At 50.0% G+C, this 18,484-nt stretch overlaps 1 protein-coding gene across 10 annotated transcripts in view; it reads right to left on the bottom strand.

The window, feature by feature from the left end:
- RCCD1 (RCC1 domain containing 1) overlaps positions 1–18,163 on the bottom strand; it is a 34,844-nt gene extending 16,681 nt beyond the window's left edge. For 7 of the 10 annotated variants that reach the window (XM_053888662.1, XM_053888663.1, XM_019460320.2 and 4 more), the window contains exons 1-8: positions 18,061–18,163; positions 16,657–16,861; positions 16,168–16,564; positions 15,888–16,009; positions 13,641–13,739; positions 13,135–13,302; positions 12,592–12,621; positions 11,914–11,999 (exon numbers count right to left, since the gene is read on the bottom strand). In XM_053888662.1, the coding sequence (XP_053744637.1) occupies positions 11,914–11,999; positions 12,592–12,621; positions 13,135–13,302; positions 13,641–13,739; positions 15,888–16,009; positions 16,168–16,564; positions 16,657–16,831 (1,077 nt within the window). In that variant the 5' untranslated portion in view covers positions 16,832–16,861; positions 18,061–18,163. The other 3 variants (XM_019460316.2, XM_019460319.2, XM_019460321.2) reach the window with 3 other exon arrangements.
- Positions 18,164–18,484: the final 321 nt, after the last annotated feature.

The raw sequence follows: 18,484 nt of genomic DNA, 5'->3' as shown, positions 1-18,484 counted from the left end.
AAAGACAGAAACATAGGTCAGTGAACAGAACAGCAAGTCTAAAATGACACACAAACATGGTCAAATGGTTTTTGAAAAGGGCGTAAAGACAGGATAGTGTTTTTAACAGAGGGTGTTGAATAATTGGATATTCTTAGGCAATAAAAGAGAGCTATAGCTATGCCTCATTCCTCTTGAGGCAAAAATTAACCCTCAAAGATCAAAACACAAAATCTACTTTTAGAAGAAGAAAAAACACTCATGGTATTTGCCAGGCAAAGTTCTTAGTTATGACATCAAAAACATGATCCATAAAAGAAACAAAATTGGTAAGTTGGACCTGAACTTTTAGACTTGCTTTGCATGAGATACTTACAGACCAAAGAGACAAACCGCCAACTAGAAGCAAGTATTTGCAAATCACGTATCTGATAAAGGACGTGTATCCAGAATATATAAAGAACTTCCAAAACTTAAGAAACAGCTGGACTACAGGAGGGGGAAGGGTACAAGCCCAATCAGAACAAAATATCCTCCACAAAGCTTCTGTGGTGCAATGGGGTACAGATCAGAAGGTCTAGAAATAGACCCAAACACATACAGAACTTAGGTAGAGGACAATGCTGGCATCACACGCCCCTGGATGTGGGGATAAGGGCCAGCCATCGGAAAGAGGATACAAAGGAGGCAGAAGGTAGAATGATGGTTGCGGGGGGTGGGGGGGTGGGGGAGGGCAAGTACCAGGAGTTAGTGTTTAATGGGGATAGAATTTGTGTAGAGAGTTTAAAAAAGCCCTGGAGGTGGACGGTGCTCGCTGGACAACAATGTGAACGTATTTAATACCACTGAATTATACACTTAATATAAAATTTACCACTTAACCATTTGTAAGTATATTTTACCACAAGAAGAAAAAAAGTATCTTAAAGTCCTCCCCCACAGTCAGAAAATTTTCTTAAATCACCTACATACACACAAATTAACAACAAAGGAAATGCTGATGAAGTTGAGCACATTAAGAACTCATGTTTGTCAAAATAAGGTATTTGGTTTTTTTAATTTTTTTTTTTTTTAACATTTATTCATTTTTGAGACAGAGACAGCCAGCATGAATGGGGGAAGGTCAGAGAGAGAGGGAGACACAAAATCCGAAACAGGCTCCAGGCTCCGAGCTGTCAGCACAGAGCCCGACGGGGGGCTCGAACTCACGGACCGCGAGATCATGACCTGAGCCGAGTCGGACGTCCAACCGACTGAGCCACCCAGGCGCCCCAAAATAAGGTATTTGTAAAGCACTCTGAGCATTGCCTGGCACAGAGTAGCACCACATAAATGTTTAAAACAAAAGGCTAACATCAAAAGATACCGGAGGCTGAGAAAACGGCGGCGGAAGACATTTTGAACCCGTAACTATTAAGGGACTTGCGGCTAACATTTACGAGGAAAACAAGTCACTACGAAAAATACAGAAAGCTTCAGAAGGTTAGGAAAACTTCAACAGCCACTCGAAGACAGAACAACTCCAAAGGGCGGATGAAACGGACGCTGCCCGACGTCGCCAGCACGTGGAGAAACGCGGCCTCGGCCACGTGTCCACCTGGTGTCTGGGCCGCGACGAACCGGACCCGCTGGCAGAGACGCCTCGGCCGCCCAGGGCTCCCGAGTATTGCGCAGATGAACTTGTGCCCGCGCACGCGAGGTTTCTGACCCCGAATCAGAAACGTACATGACCCATCAGGGAGGGTTCCGGAAGAGGCAGGAAAGCGCCCGGCTCCGCACCGAGGCGCCAGTTTCGGAAGGCGGGTTTGCCGGAGGCTTGCAACTTCCAGGGGAAGGCTTGGAGGGTCAAAACTGACCGGTTCTGGGCGGTTTCGGCGCTTTGCGCAGTAGCGGCTCCCTACCCCCCACCCCCTGATGCGGCCGCACGCGACGTCCGGCGGTCCGGGTGGGCGAGAGGCACCCGTCCTCGGAACACCAGGGGTTCGTGTTCTGGTCGTCGCTTCTGATCGCAGAGAGGCAGGCAGCTGTTATTGTGGTACCTCCCCTCAGAGTCGCAAGCCTGTCCCCACTCCGGTTCAAGTGACTTCCAGGTGATTCAAAGGGCCGGCGCCCTTTTGTTCCCTCTTCGTTTTTCACTTTTCCCCTTTCAGGAGAAAAGACTAGCACATTCACAAATATCCGCATATATGGGAAAAATTAGCAAGTCGCTGCGCATGCTCAAGGAAAGGCTTAGAAAAGACATAAGAAGACAAAGTCTACACCTCACGCTGATCCTCGCTACGGAGACAGCTTACAGTAAAGCAAAAGCAGTAACAAAAAACAGCAAACCCTGGGGAAGTGGGAGAATCCAATTCCCAAAGTTACCACACGGCTGGATTCACATGTCCAGTGTTCAGCAAAAAGTCACCAGGTATACCAAGAAATAGGTAAATATGGCCCATCATTCAAAGGAAAAAGGGACACGTGGGTGGCTCAGTCGGTTGAGTGTCCGACTTCCCCTCACGTCACCATCTCCTGGTTCGTGAGTTTGAGCCGTGCATCGAGCTCTCTGCTGTCAGCACACAGCCCGCTTCAGATCCTCTCTCTCTCGCTCTGCCCCTCCTCAGCTTGGGCTGTGGCTCTCAAAAATAAACATTTAAAAACAAATAGATAAATTAAACAATGATCTAAATGTGCTTAAAGAGCTAAAGGAAGATGTGGAGAAAGTCAAAGTGTGAAGAGAAATGGAAATATTAAGGAAACAGAAAACCTGAAAAGAAACCAAGAAGAATCTCTGGAGCTCAGAGGCACAGTAACTCGAATGAAAACTTCACTGGAGGGATTCAAAGGCAGACCTGAGCAGGCAGGGCCAAGAGTCAGGTATTGAAGACACGACAATGGAAATGACCGAGGCTGAGGAAGGGGGAGAAAACAAAATGACTAGGCAACGGTGACCAGAGCCTCAGAGACCTACACAGGGACCGAGGCGAGGCGCAGGTCACAGGCGTCCCGGAAAGAGAAGAGAGGAAGGGGCAAAAAGAACATTTGAAGAAATAATGCCCGAAAACTTCCCAAATTTGAAGAAAAACCTCAACATCCAGAAAGCTCAATGAACTCCAAGTAAGATGAATTCAAAGACCCACGCTAAGACACATCACAGTCACATTTTCAAAAGACAAAGAGCAAAACTTAAAAGCAGCAAGAGAGAAAGAAGTGAATCATCACCTACAAGGCATCGTCTTTAAGATTAGGTAACCTGAAGCCATATAAAGAAACGAAGATCTCAGTAAAGGTAAACATAGGCAATGACAAAAATTCGTATTACTGTAGCGTCTGGCTTGCAATTGTACTTTTTGTTGTCTGTGTAATTTAAGAGACTAATTCATTTAAAGAAAATTAGGGGCACCTGGGTGGCTCAGTCGGTTAAGCGTCCGACTTCAGCTCAGGTCATGATCTCGTAGTCTGTGAGTTCGAGCCCATGTCTGGCTCTGTGCTGACAGCTTAGAGCCTGGAGCCTGTTTCAGATTCTGTGTCTCCCTCTCTCTCTGTCCCTCCCCTGCTCACACTCTGTCTCTGTCTCAAAAAATAAACATTAAAAAAATCAAAAAAAGAAAAAAGAAAACTAACATAAAAGCTAGTATTCCCGTACCTTTGGTTTATAACTCCCAATCTTGTTTTCTACACGATCTGGGAGACTAATGCACTTATTTTACTTTTTCAAAAATGTTTAATTATTTTTGAGAGAGTGAGAGACAGAACGTGAGCGGGGAGGGGCCGAGAGAAAGGGAGACACAGAATCGGAAGCAGGCTCCAGGCTCCGAGCTGCCAGCACAGAGCCCAACGTGGGGCTCGAACTCACAAACCATGAGATCGCGACCTGAGCTGAAGCTGGACGCTTAACCAACTGAGCCACCAGGGGCCCCGACAAAATACACTTTAAATAAAAAAGGGGAAGCCTGGGTGACTCAGTCTGTTAAGCATCCGACTTCAGATCAGGTCATGAGCTCACGGTTTGTGAGTTCGATCCCTGCGTCCGGCTGTCTGCTGGCAGTGCAGAGCCTGCTTTGGATCCTCTGTCTCCTTTTCTCTCTGCCCCTCCCCCGCTCACGGTCTTTCCAGACTAAACATTAAAAAAACGTTACAGGAGTCAACAAAGGACATTATTAATAAAAGGCTCCATACAACAAGAAAATATGTAAAAAATGCACTTAATGACAGACCATCAAAATATAGGAGGCAAAAACTGACAGAACTGAAGGGAGAAATAGTTGTACAGTAACAGGTGGAAAGTTCAGTACCCCACTCACAATAATGGACAGACCAGACCAAAGGAAGGAAACAGGATTCACACAACATAGTAAACCAATAGACCTAACAGACACGTGCACAACACTCCGCCCGAGAGCAACACGCACATTCTTCTCAGGTACACATGGGACATTTTCCACAACAGACCATACATTAGGCCACAAATTAAGTCTCAAAGACCTCATACGGAGCAATCCCTATCAAAATACCAACAGCATTTTTCACAGAACCGGAACATAATCCTAAAATTGCCATGGAACCATGGAAGACCCAGAATAGCCAAAGCCATCACAACAGGAGGCATCACAATTACAGACTTCAAGTTATATCACAAATCTGTAGTAATCAAAGCAGTATGGTACTGGCACAAAAAAATAGACACATAGATCAGTGGAACGGAATAGAAAACCCAGAAATAAACCTATAATTACATGCTCTGTTAATCCTTGACAAAGCAGGTAAGAATGCGCAACAAGAAAAAGTCTCATCAACAAATGGCGTTGGGAAAACTGGAAACCACATGCAAAAGAATGAAACTGGACCACTTTCTTACACCATACACAAAAATAAACTCAGGACACCTGGATGGCTCAGTCGGTTAAGCATCTGACTTTGGCACAGGTCATGATCTTGTGGTTTGTGAGTTCGAGCCCCGCGTCAGGCTCTGTCATGACAGCTCAGCCTGGAGCCTGTTTCAGATTCTGTGTCTCCCTCTCTCTGCCCCTCCCCTGCTCGTGCTGTGTCTCTCCCTCTCAAAAATAGACATTAAAAAAAAAAGAATTCTTAGTAAATAAATAAAAACTTAAAAAATGGATTAAAGATTGGATTAATGGATTAAATGTGAGACCTAAACCCTTAAAAAACCGGAGAAGAGCGCACAGGCAATAACTTCTCTGACATCAGCTGTAGCAGCATTTTTCTAGATAGGTCTCCTGAGGCAAGGGGAATAAAAGCAGAAGTAAAAATAAGCTATCAGGACTACATCAAAATAAAAAACCTTCTGCGCAGCGAAGGAAACAATCAACAAAACTAGAAGGCAGCCTACCTCCAAAGAAGACATGCATGTGGCCAGCAGACACATGAAAAGACGCTCAACACGATTCATCGTCAGGGAAATGCAAATCAAAACCACAAGGGAGAGGTCACCTCACACCTGTTCAGAACGGCTAAAATCAACAACACAAGAAACAACAGGTGTTGGCGAGGACGTGGAGAAAAAGGAACCAACCCTTGTGCACGGTGGGTGGGAACGCAAACTGGGGCAGCCACTCTGGAAAACAGTATGGGGGTCCCCAAAAAGTAAAAAAAAATCATTACCCTACGATCCAGAAATCACACTGCTGGGTATTTACCCCCCAAATACAAAAACACTAATTGATTCAAAGGGATACATGCACCCCTAAGTTGACTGCAGCATTATGTACAATAGCCAAATTATGGAAACAGCCCACATGTCCATCAACAAACAGATGGGATGCCCGGGTGGCTCAGTCGGTTGAGCGTCCGACTTCAGCCCAGGTCATGACCTCACGGTTTGTGGGTTCGAGCCTGGCGTCAGGCTCTGTGCTGACAGCTCGGGGCCTGGAGCCTGCTTCCGATTCTGTGTCTGTCTCCCTCTCTCCCCGCTCCCCCACTTGCCCTCTATCTCTGTCTCTCTCTCAGAAATAAGCATTAAATTTTTTTTTTAATTAAAAAAAACCCAGATGAATGGATACAGAAGATGTGGTGTACATACACAATGGAATATTATTCTGCCATGAAAAAGAATGAGCTCTTGCCATTTGCAACAACACGGATGGAGCTAGAGGATATGATGGGACGTGAAGTCAGGCAGAGAAAGACAAATACCATATGATTTCACTCATGTGGAATTGAAGAAACAAAACAAGCTAAGGAAGGAAAAAAAAAAAAAAGAAACCAAAAACAGACTTTAAACTATAGAGAACTGATGGTTAACAGAGGCGACGTGGATTGGGGGAAGGGGCGAAATAGGTAGCAGGCATTAAGGAGTGAGCTTATCACGAGGGGCACCAGGTGCCGTATGGAAGTGCCCAATCACTATATTGTACACCTGCAACTAATATACCGCTGTATGCTAACTATCTTCCAGTTAAATTAAAAACTTAAAAATAGGGGCACCTGGGTGGCTCAGTCGGTTAAGCGTCCGACTTCAGCTCAGGTCATGATCTCACGGTCCGTGGGTTCGAGCCCCGCGTCGGGCTCTGTGCTGACAGCTCAGAGCCTGGAGCCTGTTTCGGATTCTGTGTCTCCCTCTCTCTGACCCTCCCCCGTTCATGCTCTTTCTCTGTCTCAAAAATAAATAAACGTTAAAAATAAATACATAAATAAATAAAATTAAAAAAAATAAAAACAAGAAAGATCTGAAGTCAACAACCTAACTTTAAACTAGGATAAAAAAAAAAATAACTAAAGCAAAAGCTCACAGAGGGAAGAAAACAGTAAAGACTACAGCACACATAAAGGAAACCAATAGGGAGAAACAAAACCAAAAGTTGGCTCTCTGAAAACATAAATAATATTGACAAACTTTGAGCTAGATGGACTAAGGAAAAAAAGAGAGAAGACTCAAATTATTAAAATCAGAAATGAAAGTGGGGACATTACTACTGATTCTACAGAAATGAACAAGATTTGAAGAGTATACTATGAAAAATTGTATGCTAACGAGTTGGATAACCTCCATGAAATGGACAAATTCCTACAAACACAAAACGTACTGAGACTAAATTACAAAGCAATAGACAATCTGAATAGACATATAACTAGTAAGGACATTAAATCAGTAATCAAATCTCACCCAACAAAGAGAAGCCCAGGACCTGAAGGCTTCACTCATAAATTCCACCAAACATTTGATGAACTAATACCAATGCTTCTCAAACTTTTTCAAAAAAAAATGAAGTGGGGGCGGGGAGAACACTACCCAACTCATTCTATGAAGCCAGCATAACTGTGACACCAAAGCCAAAGGCATTACAAGAAAACTACACACCAATATCCCTTTTAAACATTGACACAAAAATCCTCAGCAAAACACAAGCAAACAGAATTCAGAAGCATTTAAAAAGGATTACACACCAAGACCAAGTAGGATTTATTCCTGGAATGCAAGGACGATGGATGATTACACCACATGAACAAAATGAAGAAAAAAAACACATGATCATCTCAATCAATGAAGAGCATTTGACAAAATCCGACACCCTTTCATGATAAAAGCACTCAATAAAATAGGGAAAAGAAGGAAACTATCTCCACGTAATAAAAGCTGCATATGAGAAACCCACAGCAAACAGAATAAATGGTCAAAGACAAAGTTTTTCCTTTAAGATCAGGAAAAAGGCAAGGATGCCCACTCTCACCACTTCTATTTAACACAGTACTGGAGGTTCTAGTCAGAGTCATTAGGCAATAAAAGAAATAAAAGGCATCCAAATTGGAAAAAAAGAAGCAAAACTATCTGTTTGCAGATAATATGATCTTATATAGAAAACCCTAGAATCCACAAGGAAACTATCAGAGTAAATGAATTTAGCAGAGTAACAGGATACCAAAGCTGTACACAAAAATCAACTGCATTTCTATACCCAAACAATGAATAATCTTAAAAGGAAATTATAAAAACAATTCCGGGGGCGCCTGGGTGGCTCAGTCGGTTAAGCGTCCGACTTCAGCTCAGGTCACGATCTCGCGGTCTGTGAGTTCGAGCCCCGCGTCGGGCTCTGGGCTGATGGCTCAGAGCCTGGAGCCTGCTTCCCATTCTGTGTCTCCCTCTCTCTCTCTGCCCCGCCCCGTTCATGCTCTCTCTCTGTCTCAAAAATAAATAAATGTTAAAAAAAGAAAAAATTTTTAAAAACAATTCCGTTTACAATAAAATCAGAAAGAATAAAATACGTAGGAGGTGAAAGACCTGTACAACGAAAACTACAAAACACTGCTGAAAATAATTTAAAAAGACGTATATACACGGAGATACAGCCCATGTTCATGGAAAGATTTAATATCGCAAACATGTCAATACTACCAAAAGTGATCTACAGATTCAATACAATCCCTATCAAAAGCCCAGTGACGTTTTTGCAGAAATAGGAAAACCCAAGGTGCCTGGGTGGCTCAGTTGAGCAACTGACTCTGCATTGCAGCTCAGATCATGATCTGACAGTTCATGAGTTCAAGCCCTGCATCTGGCTCTGTGCTGACAGTGTGGAGCCTGCTTGGGATTCTCCCTCCTTCTCTCAGTCCCTCCCCTGCTTGTGCATACACGTGCACTCTGTCTCTCAAAATAAATACATAAGCTTTATTTTATTTTTTAACATTTATTTACTTTTGAGACAGAGACAGAGCATGAACAGGGGAGAGGTAGAGAGAGAGGGAGACACAGAATCCGAAGCAGGCTCCAGGCTCTGAGCTGTCAGCACAGAGCCTGACACCGGGCTCGAACTCACGGACCATGAGATCATGACCTGGGCCGAAGTCAGATGCTTAACTGACTGAGCCACCCAGGGGCCCCAATAAACTTTAAAAGACAAAAAAAAACACAAAAAACAAAAAAAACCATCCTAATATTCACATGCATTCCTGAAGGGACCCTGAATAGTCAAAAAATTATTTTTTCCTCTTTTTTTTTTTTTTTTTTTTTTTAAGAGCCTGACCCAGAGCTCCATCCCATGACCCTGGGACCATAACCTGAGCCAAAATCAAGAGTTGGATGCTCAACCAACTGAGCCACCCAGGTGCTCCCCAAACATTTCAAAGTTTATTTTGGGAGAGGGGGGCACAAGCAAGGGAGGGACAGAGAGAGAGGAGAGACAAAATCCCACACAGGCTCCGCACTGTCAGCAAATAGCCCATGAGATCACGATCTGAGCTGAAACCAAGTGTCAGACGCTTAACTGACTGAGCCACCCAGGCACTCTCCCCGCCTTTTTAAAAATTTATTTTGAGAGCGAGCGAGAGAGAAAATATGAATCCCAAATAGGCTCCATGCCGTCAGTGCAGAGCCCAACGCAGGACTCAAACCCACAAACCACGAGGTCATGACCTGAGCTGAAATCAAGAATCCTCAGATGCTTACCCGACTGAGCCACCCAGGCACCCCACCCCCAAAACATTCTTGAAATAGAAAAACAAAAGTGGAGGACATACTTCCTGATTTCAAAAGCTACTACACAAAGCTACAGCCATCACAACGGTGTGGCCCTGGCATAAAGACAGATACAGAGATCGATGGAACAGAACAGAGAGCCCAGAAGTGAACCCTTGCAAGTGATTTTTGACAAGGGTGCCAAGACCAGCCCATAGGAAAAGAACAGTCTTTTCAACAAATGGTGCCGCGAAAACTGGACAATCACATGCAAAAGAACGAAGTTGGATCCTTACCTAATACCAGGCCTGTAAATTAACTCAAAGTGAAGAAAGGACCTAAATGCAGCTCCTAAAACAATAAAACTCTTGGAAGAAAACACAGGAAAAAAGCTTCAGGACATTGGATTTGGCGATGATTTCTTTAATAGGACACCAAAGGCACAGGCAACAAAAGGAAAACAAGTCGGACTTCATGAAAATTAAAACTTTTTTTTTTTTTTTTTTCACATCACCAGACCCTATGCACAAGAGTAAAACAACAACCCTCAGGAGAAAATATTTCCAAATCACATATCTGATGGGGAATTAATATCCACAATACATAGGGAACTCCTAAAACTCAACAAAAATCAAATAGTGCAATTCAAAATGTCCAAAGGACTTGAATAGACCTTTTTCCAAAGATACATGAATGGCCAATAAGCACATGAGATGCTCTGCATCGCTAATCATTAGGGAAATGCAAATCAGTATCACAAGGAGATCGCACCTTACACCATTATTAGGATGGTGATCATCAAGGACAACAGAAAACAAGTGTCGGGCAAGGAGGTGGAAAAATGGAAGCTCGTGCACTGCTGCAGGAACTAAAAATGATACGGGGCTCCTGGCTCACTCACTCAGCGGAGGGCACGACTCTTGATCTCAAGATTGTGAGCTCAAGCCCCACGTTGGGAGTGGAGATTACCCTAAAAAATATATAAAATCTTGGGGCACCTGGGCGGCTCAGGTCATGATCTCATGGTTCATGAGTTCGAGTCCCACTTGGGGCTTGCTACTGTCAGCACAGAGCCTGCTTCAATCCTCTGTCCCCCTATCCTTGCCCCTCCCCCATTCATGCTCTCTCTCAAAAATAAACATTAAAATTTTTTTTTAATATGTAAAATCTTAAGGGCACCTGGTGGCTAAGCACCCGACTCTTGGTTTCAGCTCAAGTCATGATCTCACAGTTCCTGCGTTCAAGCCCCGGGTCTGGCTCTGCACTGACAGCATAGAGCCTACTTGGGATTCTCTCTCTCCCTCTCTCTCTCTCTCTCTGCCCCTCCCCAGCTTGTTCTCTTTCAAAATAATAAATATTAAAATCTATAAAATCTTAAAAAAAAGTTAAAGAAATGGTATAGCCTCTGTGGGAAGCAGTATGTAGGCTCATCAAAAAATTAAAAAGAGAATTACCATATGACCCAGAAATTCCACTTCTGAGTATTCACCCAAAAGAATCGGAAACAGAGCCCCAAAGAACTATTTGTACACCTATGTTCATAGCAGCATTATCCAGAACAGCTGAAACACAGAAGCAACCCTGCGACCATCAACTGAGGAGTGGATAAACAAAATGTGGTATGTACATGAGATAGAATACTCTTCTGGCCTAAAAAGGAAATCCTGCAATATGCTATAACATGGATGAACCTTGAGGACATTATACTAAGTAATAGAAGCTAGTGACAAAAAAATATATAAGATCCCATTTATATGAGGTACTTAGACTAGTCGGAATCAGAAAGACAGAAGGTATAATGGTAGTTTCCAGGGGAGAGTAGGGACTCATTGTTCAATAGGGTAAAAAGTTTTGGGGCACCTGGGTGGCTCAGTTAAGTGTCTGACTCTTGATTTTGGCTCAGGTCACGATCTCAAGGTTTGTTCAAGCCCTGTGTTGGCTTCACATGATGGAAGCCCGCATAACAATACAAATTAACAAACCGCACACAGGACACCACATGGATGGATCATACCGCGTTCAATGAAAACACAAAACACAAAGGAACATACGCAGAATGGTTCCATTTACATAAAGTTCAAAGGCAGACAAACTATAAGGACACGCGCAAGGGTGACACAATTCTAAGAGAGAATAGGGGAGGGAGTAACAAAAGATGACCCCCAGTGGTACCCAATCTCCACCCTAACTTCAGTCACCTCGGGCCAGGTGGGGGAGCTTCAAAATCTACCCCAGCCTAGGCTCCCCACGTGGAGGGTCTGATCCCACAGCGTCTGCAGTGCTGGCCTTGGGCTTCGCTTCCAAAGCTCCCAGGTGTTTCTAACATGAGGACAAAGTGGAAGGCGCGGCCCTGAGGTGAGGCGGGAGGGGCGGGTGCGGGCATCTGGGCTGCTGGCTTCCTTGCCGGGGGTGGGAGTCTCACAGATGTTAACTGTAGAATTTACCGTACGTTTCTCTTATGCCCTTATCTGGAGCCGTCAGCCCTCCGCTTTCTCCACAGCATACACGTAGGTGTTCCAGGGCCCACAGCTCACAGCCCTTACCTGGAGCCGCTTGTCTACAAAATACTCCACTCGGCGGGGCCGATCCAAGCTGCTCGTGTCCTCGTGGCCAAGCTGTCCGTATTTACCTAAAGTGAAACGAGCCCCTTGGCCATCCTCGCCGCTCGACCTTGGGGCTGCCCCCCTCCAGGAAGGAAATTCAGTCCATGCACCACAGTGCTGGGTCTAATCCTCCACTCCGCTGGGGTCTGCTCTGGGAGATCAGGAGACCGGGCCACAGAGTCCTCAGGGCCAGGCGAACCCCCAGGCCCCCAAGGGGGCAGCTGCAACCAGCCATTCCGGGCAAGATGCTCTTCTGGGCAGGCTGCTCCTCACCCCAGATACTCGGAGCAGAGATTTCTGTTGGAACCTTTTTTTCTGCCCGGTGCAGACCAACAGACGGGTCATCAACGCTGCCGAACTATTCCCTTAAGACAACTTTTCAGAAAGATAAATGGGAAGTACTAACAGCGTCTCTTTTTCTCCTGTCTGGTCTCTGAGCTTTGGTGTGCTTGGACCGGTTCTGGACAAGGGGATACACAGTTCAGACCCTGTGGCCCCAGTGGTCAGGCCGAGGCCCCTGCTTCCTCACGGCTGCATGGCTGTCGTCTCCTGCCCTCTCCTTCCCAGTCCCTTCCCCTTCCACTGGCTCAAGCGTCACCCGAGCAAGCCCTTACTTACCCCAGCCCCAGGTGTAGAGCTCCCCCGTTCCTACAACCAGAAAGACAGGAAGGGGCTGTCACAAGGCACTTGTCTACACGGCCCGCCACAACCCCCAGCCAGCACCTTGTACGTGTCACGAGCTCTGCTGGGCACAGCAAAACATACTCTCTAACGACTGTGTGATGGCACTCAGGGTGGTAAAGGACGCAGGCTGAACCAGTCTACCCTCCTTTCTGCCAGCTGAGGGGCTACATCTCACAGCCACCGAGTTCAGGAGTCTTAGAGGCTGGACCGGGCAGGCCCTGCTCTCAGACAAAGGAGGCCAACACTAGCCTCCCTCCAGGAGGGGGGACCTTCGGGGCCTGCCGGCTGGGGACCTACTGCTGACACCCCGTGGGGGCTGGGGCCGCAGTCACTGAAGTGAGGCAGCTACTCAGCACTCGTCGAAGACCCTGAAAATAGCAGTGTTTAAGGTGATCACACTCTTTCCCGGAGCGGGTGTGGGACCGGGAAGAGGGACTTCCTGCTCCATTGTGACCCAGCCCGCCCAGCCCCACTCACTGGTCACCACTGCTGTGTGCCGGGATCCACAGCTGGCCTTGACTGCATCTGTGCCCGGGGGGAGATCCAGTAAAGCGGGGAAGGGCTGGATGGCTATGAAGGGGGCCAGGCCTCCACTCTCACCCTCGGCCGTCCTCACGTCAGAACCGTCTTCCTTCGGTCCACTGGCTTCAGGGAAGCAGGGAGCGTGATGAGGATAATGGCGGTTCACAGGGAGCATGGACCTACCCCTTACCCACACATTAGCTCCTCTGGCACAAAAGCGCCACGGAGCACCTTCTGTCCACCCCCCGCACCCCCAGGACGTGCTGGGCTCGACAGGTCCGCAGGGAGTGTGGTGTTGACGCACCAGCCTCACCGCTCTCCCATCCCTAGGGGCCAAGGGTCCTGCAGCGGGGCCTGGGGTCCCACGTTGTCATGTGTCCCTTCTGAACACCGTGGGGTCTCAGGCCAGCACGTGGCCAGGAGTCCGGACTGACAGAAACACGCATAGAACTGACTCTCACCTTCCCCTGCAGCGGTCTTGCCAACCTCTGCCAGGCTCCTGCTGGGCAGGGCCAGCTGCCCGGATTCGTTCCAGCCCCAGATATAAATATCGCCAGTCTCTGAAAAAGAGATAAAGGGGACCCATCAAATAGACTGTAAACCCCCACAACCTCCAAGGACCCCTGAATCCATCCAAACTCCCTTGTACCCTCTAGCTCCCTGGGGACAACAAATGCCTGCCCTGCCCAAGTTAGCACGGGGCAGAGCCTCCCTCAGCCCCCAGCAGTTTCCTGGTCTTTTATTTCTTTTTATCTATTTAGAGTGAGACGAGTGGGGGAGGGGCAAGGAGAGGGGGAGAGAGAATCCCAAACAGGCTCCGCATTGTCAGTGCAGAGCCCAACGCGGGGCTCCCTCTCACGAACCATAAGATCATGACCTGAGCCAAACACTTGACTGACTGAGCCCCCTAGGCGCCCCTGAACTAACACCATCTTGGACAAACCTGCCATGACAACAGCCCTGTGGCCTGAAGCCTTCTTGAGCACAGCCCCCTGACACATTCTTTTTTAGATCGTGCACACAAAAGCCCTTAAGAACAGCCTTGGGGCGCAAGGTCTTTGGATCCGCTCTGGAAAGGAGTCTGACACTTAACTATTCTCAGTCTCCTCCAGGTGGTCCCCCAGCGTGGACTCCCCAGCCTCGAGGGCTGGGGTGGGAGGTGGGGTCGCAGCCGACTTGCAGCTGCCCACCACACACGTCCGGAAGCAAACTGTTTCTCGTCAAGCTGGACTAGGCCTTTTCTTTGGTCCACAACTTCTTTGGAGGTCATTTTGCACCAACTTCCCTTTCACGGAACGTCCCACAACACACACTTCAGAAATGTGCCCTTGGAAGTTCCCAACGTTTCCCTTTCAAACCCACTGAGCCCACATCCCTTTGTTAATCCGCCCTCCCCCCACCCAGGTACCGTTGAAGGCGTTTTCTGGAAGCTCTCACCTCCCCGTCTCCCACAACACTACAGTTTGTTGGCTGGGGCAATGACTCTCCTGTAAAAACCCACTAACGACTGTAGCTCGTTTTTATCAAGCGTTCGATCTATGCCAGTGTTTCAAGCACTTTTCAAATATAATCACCCACTCCTCGTGACAGCCCTACAGAGGGTCACATGACCACATCCTGTTTGATTTACGAGAAGACACGCGGCATGGACGGGTTAAGTGCCCTGCCCAAGGTCACAGGGGGCAAAAGGATGTCTGCTCCGAAGCACCTGTGCTCCAAACACTCTAGGAAACAAGGCTCCCAGCTCCTTCCCACCCATAAGTGTGAGACTTCCCATCCAGCTCCTCTCTTCTCTTCCCTCTGGCCCAGCAGTTTTCAGGTCTGGCTGCCAACCCAGGGCCATTACATGAGACTATGGGGGCGGAGGTGCAGGCATAAGTTGTTACAGCTGCCCTGACCCCCGGAGATGTAAGTGGCAGCCAGAGCCCCAGATGCAGACCCTTGACTAGATCTGCTCCCAGCCCCACCCAACACCCCAGGAATCAGCTGCAGCCAGGGCCCTGCCAGGGCGGCGAACTTACAATCTGAAGCGAGGGTCCTCACTCTAGGCTCACCCTCCCCACCCTCATCCTCCCTGCGGGCATCTGAGCGTCCCCTGTGGGCCACGCGTCATGGCCACCTGACTCACTGCAGCCTTTCTTCTCCATTCTCCTTGGCTCAGCTGACCCCTCACCCCTTCACGCACCCTTGCAGTGTTTTAGGAAGGCAGCCCTGCCTGGAGGCGGAGGGATGGGAGAGGTGGGAGGCCAACAACAGAAGGTAGAAAACAACTACAACAGTACAGGTGTGAGTGGGTAATGGCTGTGGCAGAGGGGCTGAATTTTTTTTTAGTGTTTTATTTATTTCTGGGAGAGAGTGCTTGAGCATGCACTCCTGGGGGGGGGGGGGGCAGAGGGGGAGAGAGTGAGAGAATCCCAAGCAGGTTCCACGCCGTCAGTACAGAGCCAGACGCCGGGCACCATCTCACAAACCCTGAGATCATGACGTGAGCCGATATCAACAGTCAGATGCTTAACGGACCGAGCCACCCAGGTGCCCGAGAGGGGCTGAACTCGAAAGGCATGTAGGAGTCCCGAATGACTGAGCTGATTAAGGCAGGATGAACTTGGAAGGAGGCCCGGCTAGGCCACCCACCCACACCGGAAAAGAAGAAAGGTTTGGAGCCTTGGAGCCCCCGAGTTTGTCTGGAGAGGCGCTAGGTCACTTACCACTCACACACACGGAGTGCCAGCCCCCTGCAGCCACCTCAGCCATGGGTACGCCCTGCAGCGCCTCCAGCGGCCTCGGCTCCAGCTCGGCCTCCAGAGTCCCGTGGCCCAGCTGTCCATGCCTGAGCAAGGGAGACCCCGGTCAGGTCTCCCCTTCCTTACCGCAATCCCACTCGGCTTGCCCCCACACGGTCACCTCCCTCGCGGAGCCACGGTCATCTGCCCCCGCCCGCCCCCGCAAGAGGCCCACGGGCCACGCCCGGCCACGCCCCCCACTCACCGGCCCTGGCCCCAGGAGAACACCTGGCCCGCCTCGTCCAGCAGCAACGCGTGCTCGGCGCCCAGCTCCAGCCGGCGCGCCCGCAGCTCGGGGGCCAGAGGGCTGTAGAAGGGCGGCCGCGGACTCACGTAGGCCCGCGCGCCGGGCAACAGGGGCAGGGCCCCGGCCTGGGGCTCACCGCCCGGTGCGTCTTCCCCCTCGGCCTCCGGCCCCACGGTGTGGGCCCACAGGGGCTCTCCGCTCAGCGCCGAACCCGGCGCCCAGGCCTGCAGCTCCGTCCCGGCCCCGCGTCCCGGCCCGGCGCGCAGCACCACGAGGAGCGCCTCCGAGGCCCACGCGTCCCTGCAGCCGCCCGCCGCGCAGCCCGCGGAGCCCGACAGCTCCAGCCGGCCTCCACCTGTGGGGACGGAGAGGGGGCTGGGGAGCGGGTAGGCCACTCACCCGGGGTCGTGGCCGGATGGGGGGCGCAGGGCGGGGGGGGACGCTCACGGGTCACGAAGGCGGTGTAGCTCCAGCTCGCGCTCACGCGGCAGACGTCCGCGTCCTCGCCCGGGGTCTGCAGCGGCTCGGGGCTGTGCACCTGGCGCCCGCGCCCCGAGCCCAGCGCCTGCCCGAAGCCGCAGAAACCGAAGCCGAACCAGGATCCTCGGCGCTCCTCGGCCATGCTCGGGCGGCGCCCTCTGCTGGCCGCCACCTGAATGGGGTGGGCGGCGGGACAGGGTTAGGAATCCTACCAGATTCAGGGGCTGCCTAGAATGGAGGCACTTTCCCTGTCCTCCCTTGGACTCAAGCAAGCTCGGCGTCGCCCAGAGTGGGCACCAGGTATTTAAGTGGCCTCTCCCTTAGACGTTGACCTAGGATCTGAGCCCCTCCAGCTCCAAATTCCCAGTGTCAGGCACGTTATCCCGTGTAACCTTGGGAAGCAGAATTCCCCCCATTTGACAGAGGAGACTCCCAGAGAAAGTAGCCTTTACAACCACACTGTGCTCCTCCCACCAGCGCAAAGCGGAGCGCTTGGGAGACAGTGCCCTGTGCAGGTTACAACCAGCTCCAGGGTTCCCACGTTTGCCTCTGCAGGTGGCCGTGTCTGTGTCCTTGGCCAGTTAAGGTCTCTGAGTCCGATTCCGTTTCTTCAGTTTTACAAAAGCAAGGGGTAGGAAAGGGCGCTGTCTGTACCTACCCCGTCTGCGTGGAACAGATGGAAAAACGGGCTTAAGTACTGGTACATATCACGATAGGCACAAGGGAAGTATTGGTTTATTAAATCCAGTACTTAGAGTGGATTTAAAAAAGACGAGTGGTACTGGTTTTCCAGGGACCTATATAAAAATAATTTCAACTGGACCTCACCTAGTCATGTATTCGTTCTACAGGCATTTATTGATTCCTTGCTCGGGGCCGATGAGAAAGACAGCTGTCTGTCCCCGAGGAGCTCACACATAAAGGGGAGACAAATCCACAGTTCAGTGGTTACAAAAGCAACGCCGCTTCTTCCGTACAGCATGCTCGGCCTGATCAGAATTTCACATTTTCAAGCGTTGTACGTCAGCTATTGGGTCCCTCCTGCGACCAAACCTCCTTGACCCGGACCCGGGCTCCTAATCCCTTCCGTGTAGTCCCAACCCAAGGGAGTCTCTGACCTCGTTCCTGACCCTGTGCCCTCCATCCTCTCGGGCAGCTCCTTCCGACCAGCACTCTAGAGGGAGGAAAAGCTGGGGAGCAGGGCAGCCGTCCAGGAACGGCGTGCCAGGCCCTGGAAGGACCCGGCTGACAGCCGCCGCGGAGGAAAGCTTTGAAGAGCCGCGCCCCGAGCGAGGCGCCCATTGGCTGCCGCAGCCTCCCCCGGCCAATCGCCGGAGATGAAGGTGACGTCGCGTTTGGGGCGGCGCTCACCTCGCCCGCCGCGGTCAGCGCTGAGGTCTGTCCTGCTCGAGTTCCGTCAAGCCGGCCCCGGGGCTTGCGCTGGGCCGCCGCGCCCTCGGTGTGAACGAGGTAACTTCCGGTGGGCGCGGGCCCGAGGCAGAGGTCGGGTCGGACGGCCCCGCCCTACGCAGCCACGCGCGGGGCCGCGGAACTCGGGTCAGAATCCAAGTCGAAGGGCTGGCGAGGAGCCACTGCGGAGACACGTGCTCCCCGTCATTCCCCTCACTCCGGGACGGCGGCAGCTCACCCACACGCGCGGGACCGATGCCCGACAGGAAGCAGCCTACTAGGCGGGAGCCTCGGCGAGCTTAACCTTCCATTGGCTCGGGGCCTGTCACTCATCTATGTGAACCAATGAGCCTCAATCTGGGCTCCCAGAACGGAAGCAGGCTTC

Source organism: Panthera pardus, unplaced genomic scaffold (assembly GCF_024362965.1).
Source record: "Panthera pardus isolate Hobbes unplaced genomic scaffold, ASM2436296v1 HiC_scaffold_23, whole genome shotgun sequence".
In the NCBI taxonomy this organism is placed as follows: Eukaryota; Metazoa; Chordata; class Mammalia; order Carnivora; family Felidae; genus Panthera; species Panthera pardus.
Note: the sequence above shows the minus strand (reverse complement) of the source record. Positions and strands in the feature narration are given on the sequence as shown.